The sequence below is a fragment of the Akebia trifoliata genome, chromosome 15 (assembly GCF_017979445.1).
Source record: "Akebia trifoliata isolate Shusen 1 chromosome 15, ASM1797944v1, whole genome shotgun sequence".
NCBI lineage: Eukaryota > Viridiplantae > Streptophyta > Magnoliopsida > Ranunculales > Lardizabalaceae > Akebia > Akebia trifoliata.
Window position 1 is genome coordinate 24,396,995 of NC_141389.1, and position 13,847 is coordinate 24,410,841.

Genomic DNA, 13,847 nt, shown 5'->3' on the forward strand with positions numbered 1-13,847 from the left:
CACCAAAGTCTCCGACTTATTGAAAAAGTCGTGGTTAAATCGTGATTTTTTCCTTCACTAATTTAATCACAACTTTTTTAATAATACGTGACTTTTATGAACTTCACAATTAAATCACGAATAATGCGTAAAATAAAGAGAATGACATTGATTTGATGTTTTGAAGTGTTAATGAATCCTAATTTTAAATAGTATAAATCTTGAATATGTTGTGAATCTATGGTTACTTGTTGTGGATGGATGCATAAATTATATCAACATGAGAATTCTTAATTCATCATTATAATTTAATACGAAACTTGATGATTTAATATGAAAACACCCGTTAGTAGGAACAATTATATAGTTCTAACCTAACTCAATTTTTTCTTGAATGTTTTTCGATTTTGCCAAATTTTTCCTGAAACCCGACTTGATGACTATGTTTGGAACACCCAATAACCCTTAAGTGGCAAGTAGGGGTTACCTTGGGAACGGCGGTCATATATAATTCTGAAGACGACATCGATGGTGAAGAGGGCATTGAGGTCATTTTTAATTAATCACTAATGGAAGACCAAAGCTCAAGAGGCTTATCATCAAATATTGGTCAAACCTTGGAGAGATATTTCATTAATTTAAATGCCACGTGTCATGTAAATGGATAAGATTTTGATGCATGTAGTCCGACTTAATGGGTAATTAAAGGATGTAAACTAAGACTTTGTCCTAGTAAAAAAGAACTGTAAATCACTATTTTTGGGTAAATTAAACAAATAAGAAATAGTCAATAAACCCCAAAACTCTGTACTAACGCCACGTGTTATCAACAATTTACATAATTAACAACAACCCCTTGACTTTATTTAATATATAAATAGCCATCTCTAGCAAAGAAAGCAAGCAAACACATCTAAGTAGTTGTAAGAGAGAGAGAGAGAGACTAGAAGAGAAAAAAAAAATGGGTAAGATGAGATGTGAAACAACAATGTTGTTGGTATTGGTTTTCTTCTTTTTAGTTCCAATGGTGATGGGATTTAGAGGAGAAGGAGAGAAATCAGGAAAATTGTTTTTGTTGAAGAGATCAAAGGAGGTTGTGAAGAGTGAAGGAGGAGAAGTTAGGGTGATGAGAGGAGGGAATTTGAAGAATCCCATAATGCACATTGGGTTCATTACTATGGAACCTAATACACTTTTCATCCCTCAATATTTGGATTCAAGTTTCATCCTCTTCATTCGCTCTGGTACTAATCACGTTACCCCGCTTTTCTAAAAACACACCCCAATTGATAAATATAGGTTATTGAGAAAAAATGAACCCACTCAGCAACCTGTTATCGATTGGTTCTGAATGGGTTCGATAAGAGGTCACCGAATATGTATTTTTTTTTTTTTTTTTGGAAAAAATCCTATTTTGTCTTCCTATAACATTGTGTTCGACACTGAACTGACATAGAGGTGTGCACTCCACCATAGATTTCTTCACTCGTATCTCGAGGAAGTCACCTGTCGAATGCAATGTCGTTGGAAAACACCCCAGCATTACTCTCTTTTGCATTTTGAAAAGAGTAATGCTGGAGTGACTTCCTAAGATATGCGTTCGACATTGAGTTGATGTGGACTTGTGTACTCCACCATAGATGCTTTTCGCTCGTAACTCGAAGAAGTCACTTGTCGAACGTAGTGTCTTGGAAATCACCCCATCATTACTCTTTTTTTTTTTTTTTTAAGGTGGAGTACATTTTGAAAAGAGTAATGTTGGAATGACTTCCTAAGATACTACGTTCGACACTAAGTTGATGTGGACTTGTGCACTCCACCATACATGCTTTTCACCCGTACCTTGAGTGCTCCTTCTTTAATTCAATAAAAGATCAAATCAAACTCTTGTTATATCGATTTTTATTTTTTTATTTTTTTATTTTTTTATTTTTTATCGAATCCCTATATTACGATCCTAACAAATAACAATCAGATCAAATGGGATTTTATCATAAAATCTAAATAAAATTCATAGATTAGACAAAAATATATAGATATGCAGTATAATTTATATACATTCGCACATTTTATCATATCGAGAGATGGGTTATCCAAAACATCCAATAGGTTATCAGATTGAAACCTCATCGGATCGGATCTTTATCAAAACCCAAATTCTCAGTCCATAACAAAAGTTATGAAATGAATCCGATTTATGGTTTAGTTTGATCCTAATGTCTACAACCTTCTTAGGTTATTTATTGGTCATGCCTTAGGGTCTGTTTGTTAAACTAAAAATCATAAGGGTCGAAAGATTTTCTTGCTAATATGACTGTGGGGTAGCATATTCCTACGCCCTCTAAACCATGACTGTTTACCACGTGGCATATTCCTTCTGGTCATCCACATATGGCCAACATCTTGGTGGATCTCATCATTGTTGATTTTTTGGCCATTTTTATTCAAGAATATTTCTATAATGGGCTTGCAAACTATACATAGCCCATGGGCTTGCTATTAAACCCAGTTGTCATCACTTGTGTGTGAGACAGGTGCAGCGAAGATCGGATGGATCAGCAAAAATAAATTGAGGGAGAAGAAGTTGAAAATGGGGGATTTGTTTAGAATTCAAGCTGGTTCAGCCTTCTACATGGTGAACACTGGAGAACAACAGAAACTTCAAATCATTTGCAGCATTGATACATCAGAGAGCTTGGGAAAGGGTCCTTATCAGGTTTTGGGTTTCTTTAGTAATATTTATTTTAAGAGAATTTATATTGCCACACCAACTTTTACTAAGAGCACCCCAAGATGTGTGCAAATTCTTTTGGTGATTTCATATGAATTGAGGTGCTCTTAGCAAAAGTTGGTGTGGCAATAGAATCTATCACCCCTATAAGAAACCTTATATTAATTCTCATACCATCTTTTTCATTATCACACACCAATCATATAATCAAATAAATATTTAAGGTGTACAGATAACTCTTTTTAAACATTATTAATAACATAAAAATGGGTTTTGTTTTAGGAAGAAGAAGATTAAAAAAATAGAAATATTTGGTGTGTTGTATTTAATTTCATTATTTGATGTGTTATAATGGGAAATGGTGTGGCAATAGAAGTTTTCTTATATAATTGGCTCATACTCTTGAGTCAATTTTCAAGTTTCAAAACTTATATAGTTTACAATGTATAACAATTTGACCTTATTATTATTATTATTATTTCCATGTTCTTCCTTTGCAGTCGTTCTTCATCGGTGGAGGAATGAATCCGACTTCTGTGCTTTCTGGATTCGACAATCAAACGCTCGAAGCTGCATTTAACGTAATTTTTTGAATGTTTAATTATCATTTAACATAACATGCCTCTCAAAATCAATTATAGATTCGATAATCGATTATTAATCTCATAATCCATCACAAAAATGGTTACCAAACAACCCCTTAATTTTATTTTCGTCAACCCAATTGGTTATCAATCTAATAATCAATTACAAGAATTATTACCAAATTACCCCTTAATTTTATTTACAAGATTAACCATCATTTCTCGATTAATCACACTAATGTAGGTTTCGTCGAGCCAATTAGATGAGATCATGACGGGCCAACAACACGGTCCAATTATGTACATAACTGACTTGGATCAAGAAGGCAAATGGGCTTCATTAATGCAATTGAAGCAACAAGAAAGAGTAGCCCAACTTCAAGATCAAGACGATCAAGATGATGAAGTTGATCAAGAAGAAGAACAAGAAGAAGAAGAAATAACAAAATGGACTTGGAGGAAACTATTAAACGGCATGTTTGGCAACGAAGATAACAGTGGCAGGAGCACGGTTCGATCAACTCATGACCCGTACAATCTTTATGATAAAAAGCAAGATTTTCAGAATGATTATGGATGGAGCGTGGCCGTCGATGAGCACGATTACAAGCCTCTTAAACACTCTGACATTGGTGTTTATCTTGTTAATCTTTCTGAGGTAATCAACCTAAACTGGTTTACTGAATCCATTTTTACTGATTGGGCTTGGTCTTATGCCTGGGCCTTTTTATGGATCTTTCAGATCTCCGGACCCGATCCATTGATATTTACTATTGGGTTGAGTTGGGCCTCATTCTAGTAATATGTTGGGCTTGGGTTTGGATTATATTCAATTATGCATGTGTTCGGTGTGATATTGGTATACTAATATGATGATCATGATTTAAGGGATCAATGATGGCGCCACACATGAATCCTATGGCGACAGAGTACGGAATCATTCTGAAAGGATCAGGATCGATCCAGATTGTTTTCCCCAACGGGACGTTAGCAATGAATGCTGACGTGGAGCAAGGAGATGTGTTTTGGGTGCCAAGGTACTTTCCGTTGTGCCAAATTGCGTCCACAAGTGGACCAATGGAGTTCTTTGGTTTCACCACGTCAGCACGCAAGAACCGTCCACAGTTCTTAGCAGGGTCAACCTCAATCCTCCACACAATGAATGGTCCTGAGATTGCCACGGCATTTGGTGTTATCGAGGAGAAGTTCACAAAGTTCATCAAGGCTCAGCGTGAGTCCATCATACTCCCTTCACGATACGTGGCCCCACTTATGTCAGAGCAGAAGAAGTTGATCAAACCATCACCACCGCTCATCCATAGCTTTGCTGCTGATATGATCATGGGCTTTGATTAGCTGATGTTGGTAAAATTTTTGCTGTATTTGGGAAGCTTTTTTGTGTTTGTTTTTATGGTTTGTTGATGCGTTGTTGAGATGTTAAGTTGTGAATAAAAGCAGATTGTTTTTCTTTTAAGAAAAATCAAAGAAATTTTTTGTGTCCTAACAACGGCTGAGAGAGAGAGAGAGAGAGAGTGAGGCCAAAATTGGATTGAGAGATTCTAGTGCCACACTAACTTTTACTTTGAGCACCTCAATTTAGGACTGTCAACTGATGCTTATTAGTTCAGATACAGCAATATCCGAATCTGAATCGAAATTTTTTATCTAATATCTATATATGAATTCGAATCCGACGAATGTTCTAAAACTCTATCCGAATTTGAATCCGACAACTTATTGTATATCGGATAATATTCGACTATAATTCAAATAATTTGTATATAAAAAAATCATAATTTTTCTTTATCCAATTGATTTTTTCATTATTAAAAAAAAACTTATTATATATTATATTATTAAAATAAAATAATATATATTATTTAGAATTGTATATTATCATATTCGAAATGTTAATATTCGATATTCGAAATTTTCAGATAATATCCAATTTTTTGAATTCAATTTCAAATCAGATTCGAATTTTCGACTATCCATTGACACCCCAACTTTAATTCATATGATATTCAATTGAGAATTATAACTAGTGTGGGTGCTCTAGGTTAAAGTTGGTGTGGTAATAGAAGCTCACTCCACCCCACCCTCTTCTTTTCTGGTATTTGTAGGAGTTGATAACTACAAAATCCCAATCTTCTTATGGGTCTTGTTGATGAGAAACATGTTCAGATAAATTATCGATTGTGTAATTATGTTGTAGAACTATTGTGTTGTGCTTGATAGGGGTGCATTGGATCTAGCCAAATCATGAATTGAACCGAATTAAGTCATTTTGGATTGGTTTGGTTCGATTTTTTAGCTCTTCGATATATATAGATATATAAATTAAATATAACAAACAATAGCTCTCACTATTTGCCCTTTGTATTTTAACAAATTTAGTTCATCAATCTAAGTTGTCCAAATGACATGGCCCTAACCATACATTGTCAATGTTAATCTCTTTGTTGCACCTTTTGACTAAAATCATTGATGACCGTGGGTTTTTTAGTCATGAGATTTGATAATTAATGTCTTGATACCTATGTTTAGAAGACCCGAGAACCGAACCAAACCAAACCAAACCAGCTTGATCTAAGGTTGGTTCGATTCTAAGGGGTAATCAGTTTGGTTCCAATTTTGCCCTCAAACGAATCGTGTGCACCCCTAGTGCTCGAAACTAAGATTATTATTTGATATAAACAACTTCTAGCTTCCGGATTTCTCCAAAATGATCAGAATGCCCTTACATGAAGAATGAATATAAAGATATAATTAATCTATTAAAATCCTTGTAATTTTTAAAATTTTATGTAAGTATTTCTATAAAGGATTGACTAGTTGCACATCACCTTGTATTGATTGCACTCCAACCTAGAGAACATGTTTATTTTTGACTTAAAAATAAATTCTTATTACTCCCCATGAAGGAATTTTACACTGATACTGAAAATAAAGAACCGATCATTTGTAGGAGCTCTTGCAAATTTTACACCCAATTCTATCATTAACAAGAACTCTAATATATTTTCATCTTATTTGAAGATTATGAAGCTTTAAAATTTGAATCTAGAATTTGTGAAGGTTTGACACTTTGGTTCCTCTCGAATCTTCAAGGAGAAGAGAAGCAGTGCAACTTTTAATTTTTGGAGTGCAATCATAATAGTGAAATGCGAGTCATTTTTTTCTCAGTGATGAGGTGCAATCGATACTATCTGATGTGCCATTAGTCAATCCCTACTTATAATTATAACAGTTTTATGAGGACAAAAACATAAATTAGTAACTTTCATTTTGCTAGTCTCTTGGCTTGCTATCACAAGAAGTTGGACGTGTTCTTCTTTCTTTTCCTCTATTTTTTGCTCAAATGTCTGGGTTTCTAGTTTTTCACGAAAGTGAAGGACGATTGAAACTCATTAATAAACACTTTTCTAATGCCCATCATCCTTCGTTCCAAATGATGCCCTAGTATTAAGAGAAGTGCTTCCCATTTTTGATTGATTAGGACTATTTCATTGTTGATCTCGGCTTAAAGGCGTCCATAGATACCCATTTAACTCGAACCCACACTAATCCAATCTAGGATCCCTTTTGATTGGAACTGATTATAATCGTAGTTCTTGAAATTTTTTAAATTCAAATCATTGAGAATCAAAATTGATGATAAGAATCAAAATCATTTAAAGAGATTTTTTTTCTTTTTGATGGTTATGATCTTGATTCCATTGATTTGAGAAAATTTGAACTAAAACTAGTACGAACCATAACTTTGAATTGCTCTATGCCATCGAGTGCTTAATTTTCATACTTGAACCAAACATTTTCTAATGGAGTTATGTCTCGAAAAAGAAAAAAAAAAACAATCCCAAAGTCGCTTGTATTCGGTATCGTCCACCAACGAGATGGATAGACAAATCAAACGTATTAAATGAAATTTAAAATCACAGTTCATTTTTCTCATTGTTGAACGAGACGATTCAAATGTATCAAAAAACTTGTCTGAGACGACTAGGTCTCGTTCATGGATGAGACAGGACAGGACGTCAGAGCGAGTTTTAAAATAATCATTCGGAAATAAGTTGATGACATTTTGGGGCAGGCCCACAAGAGATTATCGATGGACGGTCCCGATCAGGCCAAGTGTTGAATGTTCATCATTTGGCATACATCGACGCCACATGCTAACTTCCTTAAACTTATATAAGAGAGAACCAAAGACAGACCAGACCTGAATCTAAGGTCCGCCATGAAAGGCCACCAAAGTTCTTTGTTTCTCGTCTCTCTTATTCTGATTTCTTGCGTTATATCTGCGAGATCTGAAGTTATAACCCTAACAGCAGATACCTTCACTGACAAGGTTTAACCCTAATTCTCTTTTCTATTTCTGTTAATTTTAGATCACAAATCTCTTTCGTTCCCAAACTAGGGTTTGTGCTAGTGTTTTACTTCTTCAATTAACTTCATGTGTGGATTCTGCTACTTAATTTCTTTTTTATTTTTTGTTTTATTTTTTAATTCCGGATTTGGGTTTCAGCTTATCAGTTATTGTCTCATGAAAAACCCCTATTTTTATTTAGGGCATAATTTTGATTGTTTTGGAATTTGAATCGTTCCCTTGGTAATAAATCAGACCATTCAGATGTTAGAGTACGCCTTGGATGGGTCAAAATCCATGATTTATTTCGTTTGGTGGAAGATCAAGTGCAATCATGGTATATGAAATCCAGTTTTTTCCCACTTCTTTGATTGTGTGGGCACCAAATTTCCCCCAATTCTGACAATTTTGATCATGAATTGTCAGTTGGGAACTTAAGAAGAGGAGATGGATGATTTTTTTCTTTTTCTTTTTTGGTTTGTTTTTGTTTTTTATATAGTTATAGGTGGATGGAAATTAATGTAGAAAAATGCATTCATCTGGAAGTTAGGATCCTTCTAAATGTTGCAATTGTGGTTTGGGCACTGTGGAAATTCTTAAATTAGACTTAGGTGCTGTTTGTTAAACTGAAAAAAATAAGTGCTGAATAGCATTAAGCGCTGAAACTTATAACCGCCGAATTTAAGTGCTGAAAAATTTGTTTGTTTAGATGTTGAATCATATTTGTTACACATTGCTGAGGCTAGTAAATGGTCTTTGTTACCCTTACAATCATATTATACATTGTTTGCATGTTTCAAATGCCTATTTCTTATCAAACACAATAAAATATATTATTTCTTATAAAATTAAAATAAAATTCATTTTTAAATAATAAATAATACTCAAATCTTCAATTTATAAATAATAATTTCTATTTTTAAAAGCCCACAAATTTCAAATTAAAAATAATAATGTCATACAAGTCATCAAAATTTGAAATCAACATTAAAATAACTTAATTTTGGATGAATAGTTTTCGATGGAAATGAAAGATGTGTAATTATAAAAGCACCCTATGAATTAATAAGGGCAACCCATACCATAGCTAATTTTTTTTTGTTTTACATGGGTTAAAGCTTTTGGAATGAGCAAATTTTTAGTGAGGATAGTCTATATGGTCTAGAGATCATCCTCACTAAAAATCAGTTCATTTTAAAACTTCTAACTCGTCAAAAATAGTTTTCAAAAAAAAAAAAGGGACGATTTACGGTTCTTGAACTTGTTTTGATAGGGTTAGAAGTTTCAGGATGTGTTGATTTTTGATGAGGATGATATCCTCATTGTAGAGATCATCCTCATCAAAAATCAATTTATTCCAAAACTTTTAACCCATATAAGACAAAATAATTTAGCCTTGGTGTGGGTTTATTAATTTGTGGGGTGTTTATATACTAATGAGGAGATCATCCTCACCAAAAATCAACTCATTCCAAAACTTTTAACCCATGTAAGACAAAATAATTTAACCATGGTATGGGTTTATTAATTTGTGGGGTGCTTATATACTTATCCATGGGATATAAGAGGTAATATCCTTTTAAGAATAAGGGCATACTTGTCCGTGCTAAAAAAATGAAGGGCATACTTTTCTGTGTCGAAAAAAGCGAAGTGCTTACCGCTTCAGCACTTTTTTTCAGCATCAAAATAGTGCTGAATTTTTTCACTTATTTTCAGTAATAAGCACTGAAAATATAAAGTAAACAAACACGTTTGACAAAAAGTGCTGAATTTAATTTTTTTCAACAATAAGCACTGAAAAATAGCTCAAACAAACACTGCCTTAATCTCTATTAGAATGATAATTCTAGCCATCGATATTTTCTTTCTTTTTTTATTCGTAGTTAATATTATTTTATTGATTTGGAATGCCAAATGTTCTATGTGTGGTCCTTTCATCGCTACCCATTACCATGTGTATGGTGATGAGAGGTGGGACCATTATAAAATATTTAGTTTTTTTAATAATTTAAATATTTATTATCTAAATGGAAATATGATCGTGTGATCAATCATCTTCTAATCCACCTTATTTTATTAAAAAAAAAATACAGTTATGAGTATAAATGTATATTAATAATTAATTATAAACTGAATTAAATGGTTTATCTCATCTAAGATGGGATGACTTGGGTGAGTCAACTCGGTGTCAGTGGTGGAACAAGTCAAGATGGAATACTGAATTTTAAAACCGTGCTCCCAAATCCAATTTTTCACTGTCAATGCATTATCTGATATATAAATTTTTTTTTTTGATAGGTAAGCTGGACTTGAACCCACAACGTCTTATCTGACAATTTTTTTTCTTTTGTTCTGTATTTTGTCTCTGTTTAGGTGAAGGAGAAAGACACTGCATGGTTTGTTAAATTTTGTGTCCCATGGTGTAAACATTGGTAAGGCATTTAAGTGGTTGTTGTGGTCCATGTCTTAGTCTTTGATATATTAATATGATCTGTAATTAATGTATTTGTATATTTATTCAAAATATCATTTTCTTGCACAATTTGATTAATAAGTAACAGCTGTTGATTTTGGATTTTAGTAAAAGCTTGGGATCGTTATGGGACGACTTGGGAACGACGATGGAAGGGGAAGATGAGATAGAGGTAGGACAAGTTGACTGCAGTACTAGTAAGACCGTATGTACCAAAGTTGATATACATTCATACCCAACGTTTAAGATCTTCTACAATGGTGAAGAAGTTGCAAAATATAAAGGTAGTTTCCAAATCCGCTAGTTTACATGGTGGTTTTCCGTTCCGGTAGTTCTTTATTCGTATCCATATTAATCCATGATTGAAAATTTGCTATATTTTGATGGTCCGTGTTTAATAGGCTGATTTATATTCCTGTGGCCCTTTTTCTAGTCCATACAATTGTTATGCACTCCTCTTTGTGAGGAAGTTCTAACTGAGAACTAAAATTCTAATTATATCAGAGATTTGAGTTGCATATGTGGATGGTTTTCCCATTGGGTTTCTGACTAGCTCATTATGATAGAAGATGCATGTAAATATTATAAAAAGTACACCTGAACCAAAGAGTCATTTAAGAGAATTATTCTTGCAATTTGAATCAAGGGAATGACGAAGTTGTTCTTCCCTGAAGCCTTTACAAGTAAACCATTTAGCTGTTAGTTTGATCTTTAAAGTTGGTGGTGGAATATCCTTTTTTTCAACCTTTATTTCCTCTTGCAACATGACCTAGAGCCTCGGTATCGTGGTTCTTTTTTCTTGAGATGGACATGGACCATGTAGTTGGATCTTTTTTCTTGAAATTATTCCGTAGGTTACTTGAGGGCATACAATTGTATTCAAACAAGCTTGCTATTGTAGAAGCCTCATAACACCATAAAATAATTTGTGTTGTAACTAGCCATAGTATCTTGGTTCTTATGCATCTAATTTACTTTGTTTCTTCTTTTGAACAAGCAATTTGGGTCTCATTTTATTAGGTACTCTAGCCCAAGTTTAAATGTAGTCCTTCATTTAAGTTCTTGAAAAGTTTAAACCATTCACTTTATTTTTGAGTTAATGTGTTTGCTTAATGTATAATATACTATCCTTTGTTGCATGGATATGAGTATGAGTACGGGTTTCAGTTTTTTGACATGGACACGAGGTGTCAGATTTTGTAAACCACAAATGATAGGATATGATGGCTTGACATTATATTTCAAATAATTTAGGTAGAGTTATTATTGTCTTTTGACGTAGCGGAGTGAATCAATTGATTCGATAGGAATTAAGATATTGTGTTCAATGGAATACTCAAAATCAACTTGAATCAATAAATTCAATTGATAAAACAAGCAATAGCTTGAAAGAAAATAAAGAATAAAGCTAAAAAATAGTTGAGAGAAAAGATAATTGAATTGAGATGTTAGGAATCCATTGAATTTCATTTTTGGAGCTTCTTATATAGATAACTCCATTATAACAACTTATATAAAATTTTTAAAATACTAAAAAGTAACTTTCTAATCTATCTATAATACAATACTAACTTTTTAATCCTACTAGAACTCAAATTGCACACTTCTAAGCATTTCTAATATATCAATGTGAAGTTGTGAATTACCATCCCATCCCAAGTGTGCGTACTAAAGTTGCATAATATATATTATGTCTTGGTCTTTCTTAAGACCATTGATTTCTAAGGTATCCTTCCATAATTCTAGTTTTGAATTTACTTCCTCTTGACTGTCATCAACCAACAAAGGGTACTCACAAATAACATATTCCTAAAACCTTCTCCATGAATTTGTGTAGTTCTTTCATCCAAAACTAGTAGAAAGAGGTAGTGACTTGGGATTGATCTCTTTGTTCATACTTATGTAACTAGAAACTTTTTTCTTTCACAATCTTTTCATACATGTCCTTTGGATACAATCGTAAGCTTTTCCTAAGCCAATCGTAACCTTGTGTAGATTCTTCCTTCTTTTTCTCGAATCATCCCCACTAACTAAAAAGAAGATACCCTTGGTTGTTGACTTATCCAATCTGAAGCAACAAAAAAAATTGATTCCGTAATATCATTGTTTCTTGTTTTAACCTTTTCTTCATCACTCTTTCACTAATTAGATAGTGTAATTTTATCCGATATAAATAGTGCAATTGTGCACACATCCCTTATTCTTATAAATAGTTAATCTTAATAATATTCCGTTCAAGTGGTTACGTCTATTTTCCTAAAACTATTTTCATATAAAACTATAATTTGATTTTGTTTTGGATTGCATTGGGTTGTTGTGGATACAATCCTTACATCAATTAATGTCTAAAACTTAGACAATTCTTTTCACCTATTGTGTGTAATCAGGCCCAAGGGATGTCAAGTCACTTAAAGCATTTGTTTTGGAAGAAACGGAGAAAGCAGCAGCAAAATCACAGCTTGACAATGATGGAGAGTTGTAATATTTGATTGTAGGTATGCTTACGTCCAGCATTCTTTGTTCTTACTGATTTTTTCCTTACAACACATAGGATTGTAGACCCAGTCGGCACTAACCATACTTATTGTAGAAGAGTTTTTCCCAAAATAAAATAAAAAAAATAAAAAAATAAAAAATGAATTAATAACATTAATAGTGTGAATCCTGTGCTCTAGTAATTTGGGTAGTTCTTCAATTCAAAGGTTCCTTTATGTGCCACAAATTACAAGATCACCACCTGAAAGATTTGGTGTACTGGAAGATAATATTGGTATGGTTGTGTGCCAACATATTAGAATTAATGGAGATTGCCGTGCTGATCATTTTTGAATACCTTTACACTTGGCACACATGACACGTGTCAAGGTAACACTGAATGTAAATGACTCACCTCATATATTTGCTGGGAATGATTGTAAAGACCCTTCAAACTTTTATTCATTATGAGGATTGACATCCAAACAATTTGTTTATTGCAGTTAGTGAGTAGTGACATTCCTCACCCTGTCGGCCTAGTTGAATAGAACGATTTCATGGCAAAGGGACTAGGCACTTTGAAGCCCAAGGCAGGAAAAGTGAATCAGACCTACTCAACCATCATTTGTGAGTCAAGCTGGTTTTAAGGGTCTGATTTGTTCTTCATATTTGGGGGTCATTTTCCGTCACCATTACTGAACAAAATATTCATCTTTACTAGTATCTTAATATTATTTATTCAATGGTGACGCTAAGGTGACTTACGCCCTAGTTGTTTTGTTTCTTACTTCACTTCTTTTGGAATGTTTAGAGGGTTGAATGGGCTTGGTTGTTGAAACTGCTGACTTTCCATTATTTGATGGTAGTCTCCATTGAAGTTTTGCAATATTCTTGGTATGTTAGAAACTAATTAGATAAGCATCATATATTGACACGAGGGGCTACAACTATAAATGATCAACATGGTGTCGATCTGCAGCCCATCCAATAAAAGTTAGTGGGGGTTAAGTACTTGATCTGGATTGGGGTCTAATCAGATCTTAGCATTTGAATTCAAGTTGGATCGATTAATCTGATTTTGTAGACAATATATAATTTTGATTTACATATATTTAAGAGTCCGACTAGCCTTGTTAAGTTTGTAAGGATTTCACCCTTACTAATAGGGACCTTGGGCTCACCTTATAGCATCCAAAAACATGATCTGATGCTTCCGGGTTGTAGCACAAAATTCTA

At 33.4% G+C, this 13,847-nt stretch overlaps 2 protein-coding genes across 3 annotated transcripts; both read left to right on the top strand.

The window, feature by feature from the left end:
• The first annotated feature begins 911 nt into the window (after window positions 1-911).
• LOC147384719 (vicilin-like seed storage protein At2g28490) lies at window positions 912-4,789 on the top strand. Its single transcript, XM_086425992.1, has 5 exons — window positions 912-1,223; window positions 2,514-2,695; window positions 3,211-3,291; window positions 3,539-3,952; window positions 4,183-4,789. Exons 1-5 carry the CDS (start codon window positions 941-943, stop codon window positions 4,648-4,650), a joined length of 1,428 nt encoding a protein of 475 aa, XP_086282118.1. The 5' UTR covers window positions 912-940; the 3' UTR covers window positions 4,651-4,789.
• A 2,700-nt stretch (window positions 4,790-7,489) lies between these two features.
• On the top strand, window positions 7,490-13,398 carry PDIL5-1 (PDI-like 5-1). 2 transcript variants are annotated; one of them, XM_086426128.1, is made up of 5 exons: window positions 7,490-7,645; window positions 10,037-10,095; window positions 10,245-10,420; window positions 12,524-12,631; window positions 13,115-13,398. In XM_086426128.1, the coding sequence occupies exons 1-4, from the start codon at window positions 7,535-7,537 to the stop codon at window positions 12,616-12,618; spliced, it is 441 nt and encodes a 146-aa protein (XP_086282254.1). In that variant the 5' UTR covers window positions 7,490-7,534; the 3' UTR covers window positions 12,619-12,631; window positions 13,115-13,398. The 2 variants fall into 2 exon arrangements, with proteins under 2 accessions (XP_086282254.1, XP_086282255.1); XM_086426129.1 differs by having other exon boundaries at window positions 12,524-12,627.
• The last annotated feature ends 449 nt before the right edge of the window (window positions 13,399-13,847 follow it).

What these genes read in the sequence shown, in the direction of transcription:
- LOC147384719 (XM_086425992.1), top strand. Translation starts at nt 941, where the DNA reads ATGGGTAAGATGAGATGTGAAACAACAATGTTGTTGGTATTGGTTTTC. An exon ending in TGGGAAAGGGTCCTTATCAG is followed by an intron (nt 2,696 to 3,210) that starts GTTTTGGGTTTC and finishes CTTCCTTTGCAG; the next exon opens with TCGTTCTTCATCGGTGGAGG. An exon ending in ATCTTGTTAATCTTTCTGAG is followed by an intron (nt 3,953 to 4,182) that starts GTAATCAACCTA and finishes TCATGATTTAAG; the next exon opens with GGATCAATGATGGCGCCACA.
- PDIL5-1 (XM_086426128.1), top strand. Translation starts at nt 7,535, where the DNA reads ATGAAAGGCCACCAAAGTTCTTTGTTTCTCGTCTCTCTTATTCTGATT. An exon ending in GTCCCATGGTGTAAACATTG is followed by an intron (nt 10,096 to 10,244) that starts GTAAGGCATTTA and finishes TTTGGATTTTAG; the next exon opens with TAAAAGCTTGGGATCGTTAT. An exon ending in AGAAGTTGCAAAATATAAAG is followed by an intron (nt 10,421 to 12,523) that starts GTAGTTTCCAAA and finishes GTGTGTAATCAG; the next exon opens with GCCCAAGGGATGTCAAGTCA.